The 23,383-nt window shown below is 46.0% G+C and overlaps 1 protein-coding gene across 1 annotated transcript in view; it reads right to left on the reverse strand.

The window, feature by feature from the left end:
- Positions 1 to 278: 278 nt before the first annotated feature.
- Positions 279 to 23,383, reverse strand: part of LOC126536371 (transient receptor potential-gamma protein-like) — a 56,421-nt gene continuing 33,316 nt past the window's right edge. The window contains exons 7-16 of the mRNA XM_050183302.2: positions 21,472 to 21,624; positions 19,187 to 19,326; positions 18,942 to 19,057; positions 17,932 to 18,201; positions 15,584 to 15,779; positions 15,300 to 15,494; positions 15,118 to 15,159; positions 14,839 to 15,022; positions 10,308 to 10,813; positions 279 to 8,637 (exon numbers count right to left, since the gene is read on the reverse strand). Of these exons, the coding sequence (XP_050039259.1) occupies positions 8,221 to 8,637; positions 10,308 to 10,813; positions 14,839 to 15,022; positions 15,118 to 15,159; positions 15,300 to 15,494; positions 15,584 to 15,779; positions 17,932 to 18,201; positions 18,942 to 19,057; positions 19,187 to 19,326; positions 21,472 to 21,624 (2,219 nt within the window). The 3' untranslated portion in view covers positions 279 to 8,220. The remainder of the gene's footprint in view (positions 8,638 to 10,307; positions 10,814 to 14,838; positions 15,023 to 15,117; positions 15,160 to 15,299; positions 15,495 to 15,583; positions 15,780 to 17,931; positions 18,202 to 18,941; positions 19,058 to 19,186; positions 19,327 to 21,471; positions 21,625 to 23,383) is intronic.

A 23,383-nucleotide genomic window follows, 5' to 3' on the forward strand; every position in this document is an offset into this window, starting at 1 on the left:
ACGCCACGCTATTGTTCACGTCGAACGTTCTAATCTGTTCCACATTTTGACATCTGCGCCGCCGCACTGCACCCGTATGAGTTTGTTAGAAATTGCTAAGGTCGTTTCTCTTGCCGGACGCCGAAGAAACTACGGAAGGTTAGTCATATACAGCTTTCGCTGTGAAAAAAAAACAATGAGGCAAAACTCGCTTTAAGCCTTGATTTTTTCAGTAAATCGATGCACAAGGCTCTGACAACGTTTGTAGGCTGTTGCAATTTCATTGAAAACGCTACAAATTTGATTATCAGCAGAATTCTTTTATTTGACATCTCTGAACAGTCAAAAATTCTGTACATGGTGTGGGAGCAACACAGACAAACTTTAAGAGAAGCTATGGGACTCCACACCTTGACACAGTGATCGCGGCGTCCAAGTTTTCCCATCAGGTAAGCAACGACAAAAGTCACAACAACATAATGTTTCGTCCCAACCAAATCGTGCCTCGCAGCCCGAGCTTACGGCTAAGAAAACGGCACATAAGAAATATAAGCCAAAACCGCAGACCAGTATTTGATGTGATAACTGAAACTTTTTGAGCCAATCCATCTCGCTCAAAGGCCCGTCCGTCAGCCGCAGAAGGGCGTGGGTAGAATTTGGTGCGAATCATTCAAACTTCCGCTATCTTGATTTCTTTTTTTGTCAGCTTCTGTCGAAGCAAAGCGGAATGGGGCCTCCATGCCTGCAAACTTTTTCTGGCAGCTGCCAACAAATAGAAAACACGCTAAGTTAATTGATCACACTAGCCACAAAGCCTGCAACGGGGTTTAGCTCATCTGGTACTTTCACTTTCTTGCGCTCCAAGACCAAAAAAGGGGGAAAAAAAGAAAAAGCGAAAGCTTGCGCTTCTTACACTTTCTGAAAGCTGCCGGCAACTGTGCATATAGATGACTGCTTAATAAATGCGCACGCAGTACTATAACGGAGTGTGATAGCGATAGTCTCTTTTGATAATAACGAAAAAACAAAAACAATTCGGGTTATTATGCTTCTCCAACAAGCGTGGGATCGAAGGAAAACAATAAGAACTACAGGGGTGTTTTTGTGAGGGTCGCTCCCAGTTGTGGGCCGAATAGTGACAACTACAGCAGGTTTTTACGTCTTTGATCATCATCACCAAAACAGGAGTGAATTGAAAGTACCCGTAGCTTGAACTTTGCCTTCTCTAAAGCACGCCCCACAAGTCCTCCGGTAGGCCATTTCAGTTCGCGAGAACCCATGGTCATCCTAGAATCGGGCATTCGGATGCAGTCTCTATCGTTGCAGTGAATAGATCTGGCCGATATTCTTGCAGTAAACGCATGCATTGAAGATACGCTGCCTACATTTTCAAAAGAACAGTAATACATGCAAATTAATGGATCGGTGAGTAAAATGATGCTGCAATACGAAGAGAAATGGCCTGGAGCGCACGTCGAGACCTTGTATTTACGTATTTAAATTTTAGACGGCACTCCTTCCGCGCTTTTAACCATTCGCGCCACTGGTATTTCTCATAACTCTGGTCTGGCCGAAAAGACAAAACAAACAAACGAACAAACAAGCAAAAAAAAAACGTATTTCAGAACTGCAGGATCTCGCGTCTTAGCTTCCAGCCTGATTTTCAGTCACTTTCCGCCCCAGTACATTTGAGAAGCGTCCGCTGCGAAGCAATTTTTAGTCACCGTTTTGCAAACTACGCGCTTACAGCACTATAGGGTGTGCAAAAAAGCTACTCGAACGAGCTACGTAGACCTCATCGCATGAACTGGTTCGCTGTTTCAGACAGCCGAAGGGGAGCTCCTTAGGCCGCTTGCGATCGCCTGTGCGAGGAACCTACTTGCCCTGAAACGCGACAGCACGTCCCCGACAGACGGAGCTCGTCTACGATGCCCAATGGCCACGTGACACCGTTGTACTATGTCAGATGCAGAACACGTACGAGCACGTGAGGGTGCGTTGGAGGGTGGGGGCTGGACAAGTACTCCGCTGATCCAGTAACCACAGAAAGAAAAGGAAATGATGAGGACAAGAAAACGTGAAAAATAAAAGAAGAAAGCCGAATGGGCCTATAGAAACAGCGGCGTGAGAAAATAATCTGCGGTTGCTTATCGGCTACGCTAATACCGCGAGATATCATAATCCGTTTTTTTTTCTTTTGCTTGCATAGAAGGAAAGTCTGGCGTAGAACAGAACAAAAGAAGTAGTACCTCTTTTCTCACTCTATATATTTAGGTGAATGGAAAAGGGAAGGTACTGATGGAATGGACGAGAAACAGTTTCATGAACGGTGGCAAGTTATATCGCTGCTGCTCGAAGCGTACAAAGAAGCTACAATAAGACACGGCAGTCCTCCGGCCTGCCCTGGCACACCGCCTTCCCGAACAAGTTCTTGATCCATGCTAATGACGAACTGCCTGAGTGCTTTCGGAGAACCTTGGTCGTCACTTAAGCCTCTACCTAAGAAAAGGCATCACGTCGCTCGTGGTCATTAAGTTGCAAGGAGGCGACGCGTTAAACCGCGTGATCTTTACCTTGCAGAAACGAGTATGTACGTGATCGATAAAAATACCTGTTCTAAGAGAAGAGCGCCGTATGTCTGGAGCTACTTACGCAGTTTCAACTGGCGAGCTACCGATGGGCAGATTTCCCAACTACGAGTAAGCACTGCATGTATACCCTCCGCCCAACACCGCCGCACGGGGGCGTGGCGGCTGCATGTTACTGGGAAGTACATCGCACCAGCAATGACGCTAGACTACTAGTAACTTTGTGCCAGTGAAACGCGCTTAAGCGCGCAAAGTTCGCATGGAATTAGGTGCATAGGATCTGAAGCCTAGTTATGGGTTAGCAACCGTCAACAAACAAGTGGCAAACGGGCAAAGAAAGCTGTGGCGCTTCATTTTATCGGCGCTGGGAAAAGTTTCAAATATTAACTCTTAAGAAAGATTATAGCTAAGTTATCTCTCTTGCGCTTTGGTAAGTCTCTGCAGCCGTTGTGTTTTTCTTGCTTTATACGAGGGAGTGTGAAAAAGGAGTGGAGATCTTCAGGAAACATTTAGTCAAGTGTGTTACTTGAGTGTTCAGTAACCTAAGTTCACTATGCTGAAGATTCAGTCGCTATATATTCAAATAGTTCGGTCTTTAATATGAGTGCTTATTTTACAATCGTAAGTCATCGCACCTATAGAAAAAAATATAGTCCCGAACTAAGCTCGTGTTAGGCGAAGCTCGACTTTCTAGCATACTTATACACTGCAGAATATCATCGTCCTAATTTGCAATACGCTCTTAACTTCTGTATAACCTCTTGCGTTCACCGGCCATCGGCGTCCGCTTGGGAGGTCAAGTATTTGCTCGCTTATTTGTTCAAGCGTTAAAGCGACACGTCGGACGCACTAAATTGGAGCTTCCACTCACGCGTCCCCTGCTTTTTCAAGCCACCTGATAGTTACTACTACTATCGATTGCTAACTCGCTGAGTTTATCAACTGCGGTCTACGAAGCTGGATAAAAATGGTGTCGTGAAGCTCTGTACAAAGCTGGATGAAACGGCGCTATGCTTTGACTACGTCCAACAGTCCACGCTTCTTCTCCTGAAGGAACTCAAGCGCCCGAGTCCTTTCAGTGCGATTCGTGCCTCATATGTCTGTGAAGAAGGGAATTTGTCCTACGACTGCAATTGTACAGAAGCTCGGGCATGTCTGATATATAATTCATCGGTCGCACCTGGGCAAGGATGCTGGCTTTCGGGCAGCGGTTCGCATCTGTTGATCGCGACTCCGTTTACTTCGCGAGGGCAGTGAACTAAATAACACGTTGGTCGCGGTTCATCGCTCAGCAAGGATAATGTGATCAGTCCAGTACTCTGCGCCTAAGTGTCGGTGTGAATACAACTAACTACGCATGTGACGGGCTTTTTTAAATGCGGGATATGTCTTGAAGCCTTATCGAGGTTGAAAAAAAAATATGTTGTTCGCGTTATACAAATTGCTGACTACAAGTTCTTTTTTCTTGCCGATAAGACAATTATCGGCGTCGAACAATGACACGTAAAACACAATAGCCACAATAAGAGCAACATTTTTGCAGATGTGCTGCGAAATATTATGGAGCTCTAGTTGACACTTTTGCACAAACTTGGGCGTGACAGTTATTCACCTATTAATTTCTAGACGTTTACGAATATTGTAACATTAATATAACGAATTGGATATTGACCCATCGTCTTGCTTTCCGAATCGAATAGTGAGTACTCGATTCGAATAGTGAGTATTCGATACGGTACTCGGATCACATAATAAATATTCGACATGTTGTATATACAACTAGTGTTGCTAACGTAAAAGAAATGCTACAGGACATCCTTGTAGCTGATACAGCCTTTTGGAAAAGGATAAACGAACTCATTTACATTGTTTCAAAACAATCTTTTGTAGACGGCCCAACACCATATGAAAATATATAGGTTTACTCGAATATGTTGCTTCAAGACCAGCATGTGGGGCAGTAAACTCGAGAAATATCTTGTGGGTATCATCATGTACTCGAGGACAATCGGAAACATCGCCGCATGCAAGGCTTTGGGAGACAAAAAGTTGCAGTAAGCATTTTCATCAAGAACAATAAATGCCGATTCACTGTTAAAGAAGAACACCTGGCATAGTGTGTCAAAACTCCGATGCTTTAGTATTCAGTGGGATCTGTAATTCGCTCTCGTAGCACGTGAATTTAAGAGAATATCTAAGAACATGACTTCCCCTCCAATGAATGAATGAAAACAAACAAACAAACAAACAAACAAACAAACAAACAAACAAACACACAAACAAACAAACAAACAAACAAACAAACAAATAAATAAATAAATAAATAAATAAATAAATAAATAAATAAATAAATATATAAGTGCACCATGCATTACTCGTTAAACAGGACACAGGAAGATAAAACCGCATTTGGGCAAGCCATAGAATGAACGTGAAAACCGATAAGAGAATAACTTATAGAGGTATGCGTCTCCTACTTTCCGTTACGTCCGACAAATATAATCAGACTTTACATACATAACAAATGCGCAGTAGCTTAGTTGCTCATCCTTCTTCTTTACCTGCTCGCGCCATACAATATTGCCCCCACGTTGTCTGAAAAATGAGAATCCTCAACGTGAGCGACAGGCTTGCGCGGGGACGGGGGTTCGTGAAAGTGCTCCAGACAAAGATTGCAACGTATGCGGCTACATTAGCACCGTGGCCAGACGCTGGCGTCGGAGGCATGTACCCAGCATAGATTTTAGAACGAAAACGCTGAATAACATGATTGCTGAGAACGCTGTGGTGGCTGTTTTCCGAGGGAAAATAACTTTCCGTTATTTATTTTCAGTTGTAAACACCTTTTATTGTAAGCGGCAGGGCGTTAATATCAGTATGATCTCTCAATGTGCTCCCTAATACGGTCTTGGACCATATCTGTTCGAATTCTCTTTCGCACGTCAGACAAGCAAGTAAGAAGGAAGTAGTGAATTGAACCTGAGGTAAGAAGCGTACATAAAAAAAATTAGTATGTGTCATTGCGGCCTACGCTAGCGTTAGACAATCGAGAAGCGCAACAGAATTCGTTCCCGATTAGCCTTTTTTTTTTTCCTGAGGGAGTGCTGCAACCAGACTTCTGTGATCACACGCGTTATGGTGTCTGCCTATCCTCACAAAAGTCGTTATAAGAATTATGTTGTGTTTCAATAAATTTGTCGTCAATGAACTTTCTTAGCAGTTGAAATAGAACATCATGAATAAAATACACAACCTTTGCAGGTGTAATTCGTCGAATGCTGTAGCCTTAGATACAGTGCTTTCCAATTGCCAAAAAGATGTCGAGCTACGTACGTTTTGTTCGTTCGTGCACAAATACAGTTCATATCGCATGACACATAACGCTCTGGTATCAACGTTGTTCTGCATACCGGATGCCACTCTGTAGGTTTCTTGAAATGTCAAGAAAAAAGATGAGGAACAGCAAAACGGTAGTTGTATCATCTATACTTCTGTCAGCCACATTGGTAGAGAAGTACCCTTTTAAACAAATGTACACCCTTTGGGTTGTATCTTGCCGTACAACGATAATCGTCATCTGTCTTGCTTGCGTTTCCTTTCTTGAAAACGCTGCGCTAGATCGCTACCTTCCTGTCGAGAATGCTTTGTCATGCTGATAATGCGCATGCCGTTTGTGACTTGGAAGTACTGGGCTCGCAGCGTTAAAGAAAGGAAATGTGGACAAGACAGATGACCATTATTGTTGAGTGGCAAAATACTACCTAAAGGGCGTAATTTTGTTTAAGAGTGTACGTAGTTATCGATATTTTTGGAACGATGCACGTAAAGAGGGTATCACCATCTGATAGTATGCCGCAATCTGTGATGGGACTCTAGCAAGTGCTTTTAGGCACTGACATATACGCAGTTTAAAAGTGATAAACACTCCCTTATTGTGACCAATTGTGACGCAAATATACGTATAAAAAAGGAGCAGACAAAGCTAGAACAGAGAAAGCTGTACAAATCGCCTTATAGTTTTATGCTTACGACTACTACCTACGCCAGAGAACATTTCCCAAAGAGCAACAAACATACAGGATGCATAAACACAAACTGAAGCACACGTTGCTTTCAGCTTCAAAACTTCATCGGTCGCGCAACGAACAAGGAAAGAGAAACTCCAACGGTAGCCCCGTCCACAGACAAACAGGAAAACACAGCCAACAGAGCGGCGGAACTCGCTGGGGATGCAAGTGGTCAAGTCCAATCGCGAACACAGCACATGTCAAAAAGGGAAAGTGTCGAGAGGCCGAAAGTCATTCTTTTTTTTCTTGCTTCTTGGCTGGCTTGGCTCAAAGCTCATCAGTGTGGTTTGGCGCATAGTCTTTTTCGCTTCGTCGGTTTGTCCCCACCAGCGCATATATACACAGCTATACTCTGTGGCCTGTCGAGGTGTCAGCAGGCTGGAAGTAGAGCACACGTTGACGTGCAGAGAATGACCACGCAGGAGTGTTGACTTTGTTGACCGGTGACAGTTGCCATCAGGCGGTTCTGTAGGCAGGAGAGATGGCGGCTTCTGGCTGTCGCGTCGCACTACCATGTTTATTTTCTTGTTTTTAAATTTTTTTTGCCCAAGCAGCAGTCAGGTTAACGGGCGTGTAGGCACAAATTAAATTCCTCGATTAGTGCTCGAATAGCTCCAGCTTCCAGTGCTCTTCACTAGATGATCGCGGGATTTCAGAAATGCCAGGAGATAAAAAGGAAATGAAAAGGACGACAGCAACCTCCTCTATCACCTCCCTTTTTTTTTTCTATAGATACAAAGTTAACTGTGAGAAATGTATGATCATAAAAACTCTGGATGCACATTTTCATACATAAGCCTGAGTACCGCACAGCCGTTTCTTGCAGCTTTGTTTCCTGATGATGCATGTGGAATTTGTAGTAGCAGCCGTTGTGACTCGAAGCCACCAGTTTCAGCTGTGCTAATGCGAATACGTTGAAGGATAGCATTGAGCCGCCAAATTTTTGCTATCATTCCCAGAAATTACGACAAGTTTGACGAATACTTGCCAGTCATTCATGAAGTAGACCAGCCATAGTGCACAAACTATATGTCAGGACGAAGGCTTGTTTAAACCTCTTCTAACCAAAGCCTGCAAATTTACTTATATCGCCGCACCATGCTCTTAATCCTCTACTGTCCTCCACTGCGCTTCAATTCCTTTGGCATCCATTCGGTCAATATAAAAATTCTTAACCTCTACTGTAAGTGCATGTAATTACGTTAATGTAATTATGTATGTAATTGTGTATGTAGTTACGTTAATTACTTTAAAGGGGAGTACTTTCAAATAGACGGATTTGATAAAAAGCAAGACAAAATAGATTTCCCTATTTGAAAAAGCTTGCCCGGCCCGTGAAATTCATACAGTGACTTATTTTCAGGAAGATCTCATATCGTTCTTGGCAGATAGCGCGTCGAACTGTCGCGAGAACGAAACAAAGCCGTTATTGTGAGCATGAACGCCCCTGGCGTCGCACGCCTGACGAAACCACTGCTGTCTCCTGCATATCTTTTCCCGTCTGACCATCGTCACTCCAGGCTCATTGTGCGCATAAAGGAGGGCCGTCGACGCCTGTGCGCAGCCGACGACCCCGAGACGCTCGGTCATATCCAACCCATGTTGGCCGGCTTGCCGACGGGTTCGATCCCGTACACTCTGGTGAGAAGCGGTATGGACCCGTTGGCAGGCGACTCGTCCGAGTCCTTGAGCGCGTCCTCGTGCTCCGACGAAGGCTGCACCACCACCGTGGGCAGGTCGCAGGGTTCGGTCGGGGGCGGCGGGGACGGCGGCAGGTCGTCGGCTGTCGCCGCCATGGCCAACGCGGCAGCGGTCACGTAGTCGCGAGAACCTCCGGCGCCGCCCACGTACGCGTCCGGTTCGAGGGTGCCGTTTATAGAGTTCCTCGGTGTGGGCACTTTCGAACTGGCGCAGCTCGGGATGGGCGACAGCTTGCAGTCCGCCGCCAGCACGTTGCACGAACCGCCGCCCGCGGCGGCATCGGCTGCACCCTGGCGCTCGGCCTGCGTGGTCATATATCGTGCCGAAGCACAGAAATGTATAGGTGCTCCACAGTAGCAGTGCGTAACCAATCGAACGAGCAATCAAACAATCGATCGATGCAAGCAAGCATGCACGACAAGCACAGCGCTCTGTTTGCGCTTCCTCATTTGAACCAAACCTGTGCGCCATTATGGCTTAAATGTCAATGCGGTTTGTCGCATGACATTATACAAGATATGGTGAATAAATTAAAGAAAGCATCCCAGCTGGTTACGGAACCTGGGTCATTAAACTTGGGAACTCGAGGCTCCAAGATAGTGCGCCACCAGGAAGTGGTCGCAGTCTAGTTTTAGCTAAGTTTCCCCGCGACGTAGTGGTAGCTGCGGGTCAGAAAGGGAAGTAAAGGTAAGCAATAAAAGATAGTGCGTTACATCGACGGACAGAATTTAGCGGGGAGTCGATCAGGAGAAGACCCGAGGACAGTGTCATCACGGAGGAGCAATTAGTGAAGCACTCGAAACGGGCATCGGTGTGACAGCGGTGCAGGGAACACTTTGGGTTCCCTGCACTGCTGTTCGTACGCTCGCCGTGGCTTCGTCGTTAAATTCCATCGAGATAGTTTCACCTGTGTACTGATTGGACACAACGTAAAGACGACATCAGAGATAATCGTCATCATGCAAGGCGAAGCTGACAAGGAAACACCATCGCAATAAATAAAGTTATAGTAACCTTGAAGCTCTGGGATGCGGCGATATTTTTGCAGTCTATAAAAACTAGACATATTACTATATCTCGAAAAGCACGTGGCTACGGCGAATATGTGATGAGAGAGAGGATGCAGTACTATTGTGTAAGGCAAAGGCACTCACATTGGCGAACGATACTATACAGCGCTGTATTGAGAATAGACCGGGCAAACCGGTGTATCAAGTATGTGGTGAGAACCCCGTGCTGGACATGCCTACTTGCATTTAGGTGTGTGAACGTTAAGTGTTCTTTGCCCTGCAGAGTTTTTTTTCGCTGACCTTTCTTCCGCCAGATTCAGCGTTTCGAAGAATGTGCATGTAAAGCGTGCGCTTCTTATAATTGATTTCGTTGACGGCACTTCACTGTGTGCTTGTTTTCGTGAAATATTGTGCTACACAAACCAGCAATTTAAGATCAACCTACTAACGGAAAAATGCTCCGCATATAACGACATCCCTCACCCTCGTGTTTAGTCCTAACGAATGTGAAGAGGCGCGGAGGTCTTACGCCTCTCAGAATTTATCCACAACCTCCATCCTCCTTGTGATACGTGTGCCCAAAGGTCTGCACAGAGACGTCTCGTTAACTGCGTCTCCACTTCTGCGCATGTATTTCTCCATTTCGTGAGCCTTACGTACAGACACGGCGTCAACTGGCTACCGCTACTAAATGTTTGTTGAGCGAGTTATTTCTGGCTGAACGACACTGCATAAGACGGCAAATTATACACTGTTTACAGGCTCAAAGGTGCACACGTGATAAGCACTTTGTTCTGCTTTCGCATCTGTATGTATGCGGTTTTGTGCCACGGCGAAGTCCTTTGTGAACCCAGCAAGAGATACACGAAGATGCTGACTGACGAATCGGACCTCTATTTGCTTAACGACCCTGTGCCTGACCACCTGCGTGCCTGCGTATATCGCGCTGGAACGCGGTGTACCTGCATCGCAGCCCTTGGGAGCACCGACGAGGGCGGTGCACTGACGGTGCGGTGCGCGCGGCGCTTCTCCGAGGACGAGTGCCGCAGCGAGTCATGCTCGGAGAAGAAGGTGAGCCGCGACCGGCTGAAGGTGAGCGTGCCGAACTTGCGCGAGATGCGACCCCGCATGGACAGCGACGTCTCCGAGTTGCAGACCGAGTCGGGCCCCTTGGGGCCCACCGACGAGCCGGACGAACTCGAGCTCATAGTCTCCTCGCTGCGGCTGCGCGAGAAGGCCGCGCGGGCGCTGCGCGTGGCCTCCACCAGGTGGCCCCAGCGGCCGCGCTTCACCTTGTTCTTGCTGGCGAGGCGCGCCAGGCGGGCCAACCGAGAGACGGGTGACTTCCGTGACGTCACTTCCTCGATGTTGATCTCGGGCGGGCTCGGCACGGAGCCCTCGATGAGGCCGATGTTGAAGCCCTTCATGAGGCGGCGCTCTCGCTGGCGGCCTTTCTTGCCACCAATGCCTGCGCCAACGTACACGTCACATTAGAGAGTTTTAGAATAGGGGCTCCAAAGAAATAGCGTCGAAGCCACTGCGCATGCGCGAGACGCAAACTGCGTTTGGGTTTTGCGTTGGGCACGTTATTTCACTGATTTAGCGAGAGATCCAAAAGTTGCCCAAAAAGTTTAAGTAAACAAACATGGCGGCACCCATTGAAGCGACGGCTCTAACATAGCACCAAACTGGGTTCGATTCGTGCTAACGCGTGAAGCTCCCAAGCTAGGAGAAGTGACTGCGGTTATCGCTTTCTCTCAACTAGCGTGTGTTATGAAGATTGATTCATTAGACGCCGCTGATTCCGAATTCGATGTGGATGTTATGGCTCGTAGGCCTAACACGGCTTAGCTTGGCTGGTGAAGGCACGTAAGGTCGGTTACTCAAGACTAAGCGCAACTAGTTGTTTGCTGCTTACAGAATAACCTCTAAATTGTAATTAAACGCGAATACACGAAAGTCAAAATTACTATTCTTATCATAAAATGGTATATTTTATTTAATTATTTCTAATAGCTTTTCTTTGACGCCGTAGTGACGCTGTCAGCGCAAGATGCTATCCGCAAACACAAATCCTTATTCTAAAACTCTTCACCCCTGCGTGCCCCAACGCTAACACCCATGATTTCTTTAGGGAGCCAAACCATTGGGGCCCCTATTCTAAAACTCTCTATTCAGTGGTCATTACAGACGCCACGCTATGCTGAGTGCTTTGCTGATTGCGCTTTGTTGAGCGCGTTGAGTGTTTTAGATTACATTGCAGTGATTCTGATTAAAAGCTAGAATCAACGGTTTTCATTGCCTCTTATAGACAATTATTCGGAACCTTTCGTTATCTCAACATCTCTCAGCGAACACGACAAATCCACAGCCAAGCTTTAGCTAAGCCTTAGAGATATCTGACAATTTTAAGTGCAGTAAGAGCTTTTACCGAAGGCGTGAAGTATCTGGGGAGTGGGCATGCGGAAGATCAAGTGCCAGCGCGTTAAGAGGAAGGGTAGGTTTGGTTAACACGCTTGACACACTGTGCCAAAGAATGGACGAGCAAGTGGCATCGCACCCTCGGGAACTTTCTATTGCTCAATAGCACGTCTCCATTTAAGGTCATATGTTATTGCCTGTATAACAGTTATATTTGCGCATGAGCGCACAAAACTTCCTCGACGCATGCAGCTCAGCTTACGGGCGCGGAAGGTTAACGTGGCCTATTCCTTCTTGCTGTTTGAGTCCTTTATTTCATTTCGCTCCGCAAACGTTTCAAACTCGGAATGTGCAAATAGACCTTATTCTCTGTGCTGTTTTTCATTATTGTTCGTCCAAACAGAGGCCTGTGCAAATCGATCCTATTTATTCAAGCACTATGTGTCCGCATTTTTACAATGCGGTGAGCAACACTTCAAATTTGCATGTGTTACAATACCGAAAGGTTGCGACTTCAAGTCAGAAGAGCACAAAAGTACGTGTTTGTAAATATTCAAGCAGAGCGCAGCTGACCTAAAATCGACCATGTGTACACCGACGGAGAAGACGGAAAGGGAAGAGCATCGAACAAGAGTGCATATTTATTCGTTTCTTCCGTCAGGCGCACTGGTTCACCTCGAAGGCGTACGTGATATTCTACACAATACAGCGAAAGTCAACGTCTCCACATGCAAAAACGTCTCACGTGGTGCTAAAGACGGTACCAGTGACAAGAATTTCGAAGTCAGTACACAAATATCTGTTTTAGAGAGATATCCTCGCAGATGCTTGCACGACAATACGCTAGAAAGCTTTACAGATTTCTAGACCAAACGTGATCTCTGATGTGACTATTAGACGTGTACGCTGCTCAAGGCTCAGCTAGAGTTAAGCACGCATTTCTCTTCGCAAAATGTCACATTCAACGTCTGGAGTGAAACTGTTGCTGCATCCCTCGTGAAACTTTCGATCACATTACTGTACTGCAGACATGGCGGTAAATACGAGAGCAAGGAACATATATGTGCGGAATACCTACAGGAAGTTTAAACCCCGAAGCAAGTTCACGCTGCTTCCACTGTTGTCACCTGCTTTTGTTTCAGTACTGCTCCGGTACATGCTTCTAGAACTGAGAGAACAATATCCATCAAGGAGTGCATGGGGGGGTTAGAGTGAGACTCCTTCATAAAAAAAAAAAAAGAATAGAGAGACGCAATTAAGAGAGACGAGGACACTAAGGCAAGAATAATTGAAGGGAGAGTTCAGTGTTCGTAAGAAGGGGGGGGGGGGGGGAGGTTAGCGGAAGAAAGGAGAAACGGGCATAAAGAGCGCCAGCTTGTTCTTCATAATTTTGCAAGTGTCTTGCGCCCCCACACATATGCTATGACAAATGCTGAAGTGTAGAGTTCCGGATTAATTTTGAACACTTTAATGTGTGCTTTAGCGAACGCGTGCCCAGAGAGCGATGCAGAAGCGTTTTTGCATTCCGCCTCCGTCGACTTGCGGCCCTAGTGGCGGGGTTTCGAACCCGAAGCCTTGTGCTCAGCAGAAAAACGCCATAACCACTGACACTGAGCCACAACGGTGAAATAAGCACGGACGAGCGCACCTGCAGATGTTAGAGCTCTTTTAACCGCGCTGTGGCAGCACTGTAGCTCGTGACATCGGAAAGCTTCCGGTTGCGCATTCTGGCTGATAGGTTTGCCACATGAAATTAAATCTGTTGTCCTGTATCTTTCTATAGGTAAACGGTCTTCTTGCTTTAAAATGCAAGAAACATGCCTCATCTGTCTAGATCACTGATTAAAGCTTTCTTTTCTATTCAGCGAAAACATCAATTTATCAAACAACGTGTTAACAACATCTCAAAACTGGCGCCAGCTGGAGGGTCGTATATATACTTAGACGCTACTGCAACTTCTAATCCAAGTCTTTCTGACGCCCAACGCACAGCAGAGCGCGCACCACATACTCCCATGCTGCGGTGTATTCAAATGGTCACCACTTGCCACTTCTTGTAGCAAGCATAAATTTTCGTCTATGCGAAATCGCTTTTGTGGCTTGCGCTGCGCAGACGAACATAAAGGCGTAGTTGAAGTGCACGGCATGGTCGAGAACATGTCACTAGAGGCAGCCATCTTGGAAAGAGCGAGGCGAGCGAGGTGCCTCGATGCGCGCGCGAGAGAGGGCGCGCGCATCGACCACGAGATATAAGAAGAAGGAAGGAACATGTGCTTGCTGCGCTAAAGCTAGGGAAACGATGCAGCATGTTTTATTAGAATGTGAAGGTATCTGCCCAGCGGTCGATTTAGGCACCACTCGCCTCCTTGAAGCCTTAGGGTTCAGCGAGAGCAGAGGGAACGTAAACATGTCCACAATAGAAATTAGCAAGAGGTGATTGGAAGATTGGTGGAAGAAAATTAGGGAAACGACATAAAAAAAAGACGGAGACGAACTTTCCTTTTTTTTCATTTTTAACCTAGGTAGGACATTGGGCAGTATAACAGCAAGAGCTTGGTGGCGCAACCCGCCTCCCCGTTTCAAAGGGAACGCTCATAACGTCCGTCCGTCCGTCCGTCCGTCCGTCCGTCCGTGCGTCCATCCATCCATCCATCCATCCATCCATCCATCCATCCATCCATCCATCCATCCATCCATCCATCCATCCATCCATCCATCCATCCATCCATCCATCCACCCACCCATCCATCCATCCATCCTCGCTTGCGAAAGACGGCAGCGACGCTCCGCTCAGGCAGCTTGTAAGCGGACGGTGTTTGTCGGATCTTTGAATGCTATCACCTTCCACTCTTAAGCGTCCTCCAACTTTTGCACTAACCTTATTGTGTGCGCCGCCTTTCTGACACTATCACTGACACTTTCTGACACAACCATAGGATTGCCGCAGTTCTGAATTTCATTGACGCCAGTGACCGTTTATGGGCGTGATGTTCCCATTTTTTTCTATTTTTTGGCCCCTTCCCCTACACCCTACACCCTACACAGCCACGAAAGCGGTTGAGGGATTCTTACCTTGGCTCTGTCCGCTGGCCCCAGAGGTGTTGAAGCCGCCAACCTTGAGCACCTCGAGTAGCTCGTACCGAAAAGACGAGATCTCTTGCTTGATTTCGTTGACGTCATCTTCCGTCACCCCCTGGTTGTCCGCCTTGCGCTGCTCGCTCGTGATGTAGCGCCGTACCAGATGACGCATGATGGTCTGCACGTGGGCGGTTTGAAACAGGGACGGTTAATAACGCGGCATTGCATAGGCAGAATTGCGCGGCTACTTAAAAAAAAATAATAAACCCTCACCTGGTACTTCATGTCTCGCTCGCTGGCTTGCCTGGCTTTTCTCTGTTTGAAAATGGACATACCGCGAGAAAGTCAACCGCACAGCGCACTTTCCAGAAGTAGCAACGAAAAACGCTCACTCCAGCACACGCAGGCAAGTATGTATAATCACTTAATTGTGGCACAGGGTCTGCCAGGCGTACCCTGATAGTCTTGAGGTGTTCCTTCTTTGCCGACCGGGAGTTGCCGCAAAGCTTGCGGTAGCACCATCGGAGGAAGTAACTGACGGTCTTCGGAGTAGGGATCACGTTGAAGGGCGGAGGGACCGTTCCGCCGTCCTCGAAATTGCTCATCCAGAGCTTGCACCGGGCGAATTTCCACTCCACGTCGGCGTGCTCCTGAAAGGCGAAGCGTGCCTCAGTGAGCCGTTGATCCGAGCGCAAGGTTTCGCGTGAAGCACGTAAGGTATATAAGACAACACTTGTACCGATATCATCTGGTAGGAGTGGTTCATCATGGCGATGAGGAGATTGAGGAGCACGACCACGTTGATGACGCAGTAGGAGCCAAACATCAACAGTCCCCAGAAGCGAGTGTAGCTCTGGATCCCCGACAGTTCGAAGTTGTCCAGGTCGATCAGACCGAAGCTCGCCCAGAACAGAGTCTGCGATGACTCGAAGAGGCTGCATACCATTGAAACCGACGATCAGAAAAAATTCCTAGTGTGAGCACGCCGTTGTGGTATCTGTGAGGCCTTTGTAGTAACATTGCCATGATTTTAGTGACATTGTATAATTGTATAATCATTGTTGAATCAGCGAGCTGTCTTTTATGCTCTTTTTCGCGTCCAGCCTTTGGCGCTGTTTGCTTTTAAAGCATATACCAACTAGCTCACCTAGACGCGTTATTGAATTTTTCAATGCCTCCGACTAGCGTGACCTTCAGTGACCTTCCCTACTGTGTGGGATCTGTACTGTCTTATACTTTAGTCTTTAGATTTGTCCTGTTGCTCTTCCTTTCCTCTTTCCTCTCCTCCTTCCTATCTTCCATTTCTGTGTTGCGGTCACCTCCCTTCTGAAGAGTAGGCAGGCGTTGTTCCCCTTCCGGTGGCAATTGCCAGCCTGCTCCTTGCTTTCCCTTTCCTGTTAATTGTGTATATGCGTTCAAAACAAATAATAATAATGCCTCCAAGTGAGTACTAGCAAGATCTGCTATTAAAGAGAAACTATCCTTCAAGGCCATTGTTTTAGCGCTGACGTTGTTTCAACAGGTATTGAAATATCTGCTCCGTCGCATTTTGTTTTGCTCCAGAAATGTTATTTGCCTACTTAAGAAATAACAAGCCGACGTAAAATTGTACAACCTAGTGTGTGCGGTCCGACATGTAACTCAACATTGTATCGGTTTTAAATAAATGCCTAATGCAGGAGTGACAGTACAAACGTCACTTTCTTGCATATAATAAATAAGTGCTGAATAATTTACTAACCCACACTTTATTTATATGGTGTAAAACAATTACAAGTGCCGACACTGACAATCAAAGTATCCTCTTTCACATCGTTTCCTTCTGTACAACAACATAGGCTGAGCATAACTTGCGTGAATAACTTATTTCTCTTGTCTACCAATTTCATTGCTTGAGACAGGCAAGATCGTGTTTTATTTATTATGCAAAAGGATCCAGACATTAAAAGATGTCTAAAGGCAGGAAAAGCTTATTTGTTCTCCGTATACAAAAAAAAAAAAAAATATTAGTCCGTTATTGCAGCAACAGCAACTAATTCGCTATAGCCACTCAGCCACCACGGCAGGGTCTTCAGGCAAGTATATACCTTTGTAGTTAGCGAGGCATTGCAGAATTGCACTCATTTTCCCATGTCCCTGTATGTGAATTGTAAATGGTGATATTTAATATATGCGTGCAGTTCGTTTGCATTGCTCTGTGTTGATGAATGCGCTATATGAGTTTTTTGTTAAATGCACTCTGAGGACCCTTGTCAGGCACGCACAGCTTTGGTCCTCTGCTGCCACTGATCTTACTAAAAAAAAAAAAAAAGCAAACCATTGACTAGAAAAAAAAAAAAGCATTGACTCGCCATCCCGGCCCTGCGGAAGTGTTGGACAACCATCGCTACAGCGACTGAGCGGTGTATTGATGGTTCGGATGCTTGTTTGAGCTTATTCTTTATTGAAACGTATGGCTGCTCTGTGTGTTGTATGGGTGATTTCATTGAATATATGCACTGTTCGCTTCACTTTGCTGAGCGCTTGTAGCCTCTGCCTAACGGGAGTATGAGCCATTGCTTACAGGGGTACGAGCCATTGCTGATGATGATAGATGCTTGTTCTGAGCTTGTTCTTCATTGAACCCTGCGCAGTCTGCTACGTAGTACGCGTGATTCCAATGAATGCATGTGCTGTTCGCTTCACTTTGCTGAGCGCTTGTAGCCTCTGCCTAACGGGGGTACGAGCCATTGCTTACAGGGGTACGAGCCATTGCTGATGATGATAGATGCTTGTTTTGAGCTTGTTCTTTATTGAACCCTGTGCAGTCCGCTACGTAGTATGCGTGATTCCAATGAATGTATGCGTTGCTCGCTTCACTTTGCTCAGCGCTTGTAGTCTCTGCTTTACGAGGGGGATGAACCAATGCCTTTTTTGCTTGCTTAGGGGAATATTAGCCGTTGCTGATGATGATAATGTTTTTTCACGGACGGACACGAAAAATTCCGACCACCGAGAGGTCAGCAGCTTGGATGTGATAAAATGCTCGGTTAGTGACGCCCGTGACGCAGTCTTATTTGTCAAAAGAAAAAAAAACCGAACACTGACTTTGCGAATCGCCTCCAGGTGAAGCAGACGCTGTGGTCGCTCTTGACGGCGGGCGCACCCGGCGCGCCGTCGCGGTTGAGTCTGTGGCACAGCTGGCGCTCGCTGTCCGCGTAGTACCAGAGGAGCTGGTTCATGCCGCACGCGAACGCGAACAGCACCAGGGTGTACACGAAAAAGAACTTGACGATGTCGATGACCATGCGGCCCAGGGAGATCTGCAGGGGTCCCAGGTGAGGGTTCACCGAGAAGATGTACACCAGTTTCAAGGAGCTGCAAAGGAGATCAGGTGGGTCACACTCGACGAAAGGCGCCCTCGCCAAGCAATATGGAATCGCTGGTACAAAAAAAAAAAGCCAGAAAGAAAGAAAAAAAGATTAAAGCAAGATTTTTTTGTCCTCTTCTTTAGCATATTGTGCCGAGTCTTCTCACGACGCTTTTCTAAATATTGCTTGAGATAGAAGTAAACTAAAAGTAAACTAAGAAAGAAAGCCCATAAAGAACTAGAGAAAATTTACCTCCACCGTGCACGAAAATCGTAGTGCGGAACGGAGCTACAGATCCGCAATACGCCAAATATGCCATTCCACGTAAGCCACAAAGTTGTGCAATGACCTCGGGCGTTGCCAGATAAGGGAACGCGGAACAGCAGGTCTGCGCCATTACGGTTGATTGCTAGGTATTTGCAAGAAGAGATTGGCGAAATATTAGCCTCAGTTGAGAAAAAAAAGTATTATAAATGGCGGAGACCGTTCTTATGACATTAGCGTTATTTCATACAACTTTCCTCAGCAGCTCGAGCGTTGCGTCAGGTAATGCGATTGAACATAATTTCCCTTGGAGACTAAATAAAAAAAACAACTCAAAAGTATGCACTTAGATATAACATATACAATAAGCACTCGGTTTAGCGAGCCGAGCGCCGCTTGTTCTTGGCGTGCCTCGGGGTCCGCTATCACTGAAGCAATATGTTTCTCGCGGCCTACGTGTACGTTCAGGAATAGCAGTCATGCCTGAAGATATTGGCTGTGGCGAAAAGGCCTTCGGCGATCAGGATGGGGTCCCAGGCATCCCATTTTTCTCGGGGAAGGTACGCGGTCCCAGTGTTCATAGCAATCTCTTTTTGAACCTAGGTGAAGGCAGTGAACGAAAGAAAAAGGCATAGTATGAGCAGCAGGTTAAAGCGACAAAGGATCGATTTTATACGGACAAAGAAGGCGCGTTTAGGCGGGACGAGCCAAGGACGGTGGTACCTCACCTGTAAATAGGCTATGACTCTTAGTGCCACTGTGGCGACGTACAATGAATTTGTTATAAAATCTATTATGTTCCACATGTCACCGACGTATTCTATGAGACCTAGATCCCATAACTGCTTCATTTCACTCCATATCAAACCTGAAAAGAAAAGAGAGGGAGAGAGAGAAACAAACACAAGATGAGAATGTATAGAAACCAAAACTAACAAAGGCCGGAAAATATTTTACATGCAGCAAGAACAATATGTTATCATGGATTTTTTTAACTGTCCAGCAATAACAATCTCAATACAATACAGACTGATAATGAACGCTGGCAAAATAACTGATAATCGGAAAGCACCTGCATGTTCGCGAAACGTCTACAATTGTAACTTTTTGTAATGCTGTAATGAAATCAATGCGCCCTCGGAATGATTTTACGAGTCTATCAAATTGTGAAAAAAATTAGAAACTCCTCTATTGTGCAATTTGTCAATCCTTCGGCGGAACATTAATTAGAGGTTCTGTTAAACTTGAATTGCGAACCTTCAAGTTTATCTTCTTGTTCTTAGTGCTAGAAAAAAAAAAAACGGAGCCTAGAAACTACACATGGACGTTGCGGCGAGAATCATTGAACTCGTTTTAATTTACTTTTACATGCTACCGAGCCCCTCCCCCCTCATGTTTGCGCCACCGGTGTGGCACAAGCATCAGCAGGTTTTCAAACTACTGCGTCTTGCCGATGACTAGTTGGAGGAAGTGTTGATGCATGCATGAATTAAATAATTCATATAGAAAAGACGATGAGCAAAGCCAGAACAGAATGAAAGCACGAGCCAACGTTCCGACAAGTGGACTTGTCTTTTTCAAAGCGAGAACATGTGAAGCGAAGACAAGTCCACTTATCTAAACGTTGGCTCCTGCTTTAATCATGCTCTCGTTTTGCTCGTCGTCTTGGGTTCCATCTCCAGCATTGCCCATACAGAAAAGAATGGCTCGTGGCTTAAAGGGACACTAAAGGCAAATACTAAGTCAAGCTAAAGTGATAGGTTAGTGCCCGAGAATCTCTAAGGTGTCAATATTATCGTGAACGAGCCTTAATAATCGAGAAATTGAGTTAAATGCAGGACATTAGAGACTCCCCCGGGACATTCAAGCACTTGCCCGATGACGAGAACACTCCTGAGATACGTTCTCCCACTAGTACTCAATTACTCGCTCGAAAAAAAAAAGGAAATCCTTGTATTGTATTATAAGATGAAATAAAGTGCTACTTCTTCAGTTCTATTTCATCTATAAAAGAAAAGATTTCATTGAAATTACTATTGATAACGACGCGGGTGGTCGAAAGGTTTCGTTTTCGCTTGTCTCTGCGCCGCCGACGTTTTCACATTTCAGTAGTTTCGTTATCGCGTAGTGCTGCGCTGGTTTTGCTGGCTCGCGAAGCTCGCACAAACTGCAAGTAGCAGAGAATTCAACTCCTATGTGATGCCACGGGATGCCCGAACGGTCTACGCCACTTGACTAAAAAGCAGCTGCAGTGGCGAATCCACCGCTCTGTCTTGGCTCGGTACCGCCGTCTGTTGAGCGCCGTTTTACTTACTGACAGGAGCAAAGGCTGGTGATGGCGTATACAATGTCGCAGCTCCCCCGGTTGGGTGGCGGGAGATTTGAATTTCGAAAAATGTATTAGATGCAATTTTCTCGTAAACTAAGTGTTTTCTTGGCACAAGACAAGCACTGCGAGATTTCTAGAATGGTATTTAAAATGTCCACGTCCACCTAGCATTAGCCTTTAGTGTCCGTTTAACCAGAAAAACAGAGATTGATTAGGGAATACAAGAGTAGAGCCACTGGGGTTCCGTCAGCAAGTGTGTTCTCATTTGTGTTGGAAAACCCTAGACTTGTGGGAATATCGTCACAGCGGCAGAACCACCTTTGTGGCTTTGTTGCTTCTGGAAGACGTCTAGTACTCGTAACAGTCATAAAGCGTCGTATGCCAACTTCGTAAATGTAATCCAAGCGTTTGTTTTATACAGACACCCTTTTCATGCCAGTATCTGAACTAGGAAATAGCGTTCAGTGGAAGTTCTCGACAGGTTTATGTTCCGCACGCCACCTATTATCATTAAAATGCGAGCAGTGTGGATTTTGGGAAGTTAGAAAAGCTATCACACTTGTCATGCAGGGCGTGTTGCTTAATTAGCCGTTCTTTGCTGTTTTCCGGAATGCATAAGCGTGATGCTACAAAAAAAAAATGAAGTAGAAAGATGAAAGCGCGTTAGTAGAAGCTGTGGCTCACCGATTACCCAGGCCAGAATAATCCACTCCACTATGCTAGGACTCGCTCCTCTTTTGGTCGTGATGTCACTACGCACTTTCTGTTTCATCTCGTCTGTTCCGAACCACTCAACCACGACGGTCTCAATGCGCTGCGATGCCAGCATCAGCAGAACTGAAAGAAAGAAAGAGCAGGTCCATTGCCACGTCATTCTTTACGCTCAGATTCGGTCACGTAACCCAGTTTCAACAGTGCATTTAACTGCACCTTTCAGAACTCCGCGCCAAAAAAGAAGAACAACGACAATATTACATAAGGCACGATATAAACTCGGAAGCAATTGTAATTTCAGAGGTAAAAGAGGAAAATGAAAAAAAAAAAATAACCCGGCTGTTCTCAAGCATATGTGAGGATCGGTGATAAGCGATACTTTCTTTGATATTTGCTGAAATATCGTCACTTCTCTTTCTTATAAGTGGCTCAATGCTGTTTGTTCAATGTACGCTGGGGTGTTATCTTGGGTTCAGTACTTTTTTTTCTTTCTACAGGGCGCTTAATGGTAGAAATGGTTGCGCGAAGCTTTCTGCAGCGCAACTGATGCATATAATTCTTTTGTTTCAACCTGCAATGAAAAAAAAAAAGGCCTACCTTTTCTCCTCAATAGGTCAGAGCATTTCAGTGCCTTGTCATTAATGTCTACTAGAACGTCCGAGACAATCATTTTGGGAAGAACGAAAACCACTCGACCAGCTGAGCCTAAAAGGCCTCGCGAGATGCCATCAACACATACGTTATTTATTTTCTTTTAGAGAGACAGAATGTCTTTTAAGGCTAGTTCTGACTGTCGGCGGAGCCAGATCACTCAGTGGGTGGGACGAGTGCCGGCAGAATTACTGCAAGGATAACAAATCTTGATAACATAAGGACCACCAGCACTTAAATGACACTCAAAATAAATTGTGCCGTAATGTCCTTAAACCGCGCAGTTAACTACGAGGGACGGCGTCAGTGGTTGTGGACTAATTTCGACCACCTGGGGCTCTTTAACGTGCACCCAATACCCGATAGACGAGTGCTTTTGCATTCCGCCCCTACTAAATGGCGGCTACCGCGACCGGGATCTTAAAAATTAAGTTCTGCGGTTTTACGTGTCAAAACCGCGATATGACTACGAGGCATGCCGTAGTGGAGCCCTCTGGGGTAATTCTGACGGTCCGGGGTTCTTTAACGTGCACCAAATGCGTGGTGCACGAGTGTTCTTTTTTTTTTTTTTTTTTGCACTGCGCCCGCACGAAACGGCGGCCGCCGCGGTCGTGAACAGCAGCGCGACGCCATAGTGGTCCACCATGGCATATACTTACACGACGCAGAAGCTTAAAAAATTCATGGGTGGCGCAGAAGGCCAAGATATTGAAGAAGAAAAATAAAGCCACCAGAGTTGGCTGGCCACGTGTCCTCATCCCTTCCGTTATCTTCTCATGCATGCGCAAGCACGTTTTACAGCGTAGTGGGAAACGCTTGCTCCAAGGTCGATCTAAATAGTTCGCGAAGCTTCCGGCGAAACCATGAATACTTTGTTTAGCGCAAAACGACAGAGACAAGAAAGACGACAGGACAAGGCGCTACTCGGCGAAAGGCGGTTCAGAACAAATTGTCACCGACATCAGCAAGGGTGGTTATGGGACCAGCGATTGAAGCGCTACTATGTTGGGAGGGAACAAACACTGGGAAAGAAAAAAAAAAACCGTTTTAATTAAAGCGAAACAGATTCATTAAACGAAAATAAAATTCGTTATCAACTTTATATATGCGTGACGAGTAAAGAAAAGACAACTTTATTTTATTTTGTCATTATCACTAAATAAATAGAGGGTTCATTGACGTCGCTATCACTTGCAATGCAATGCATCTCTTGAGGTATGCAGAAAGGCGC

This window comes from Dermacentor andersoni, chromosome 4, assembly GCF_023375885.2.
Source record: "Dermacentor andersoni chromosome 4, qqDerAnde1_hic_scaffold, whole genome shotgun sequence".
Classification (NCBI taxonomy): Eukaryota; Metazoa; Arthropoda; class Arachnida; order Ixodida; family Ixodidae; genus Dermacentor; species Dermacentor andersoni.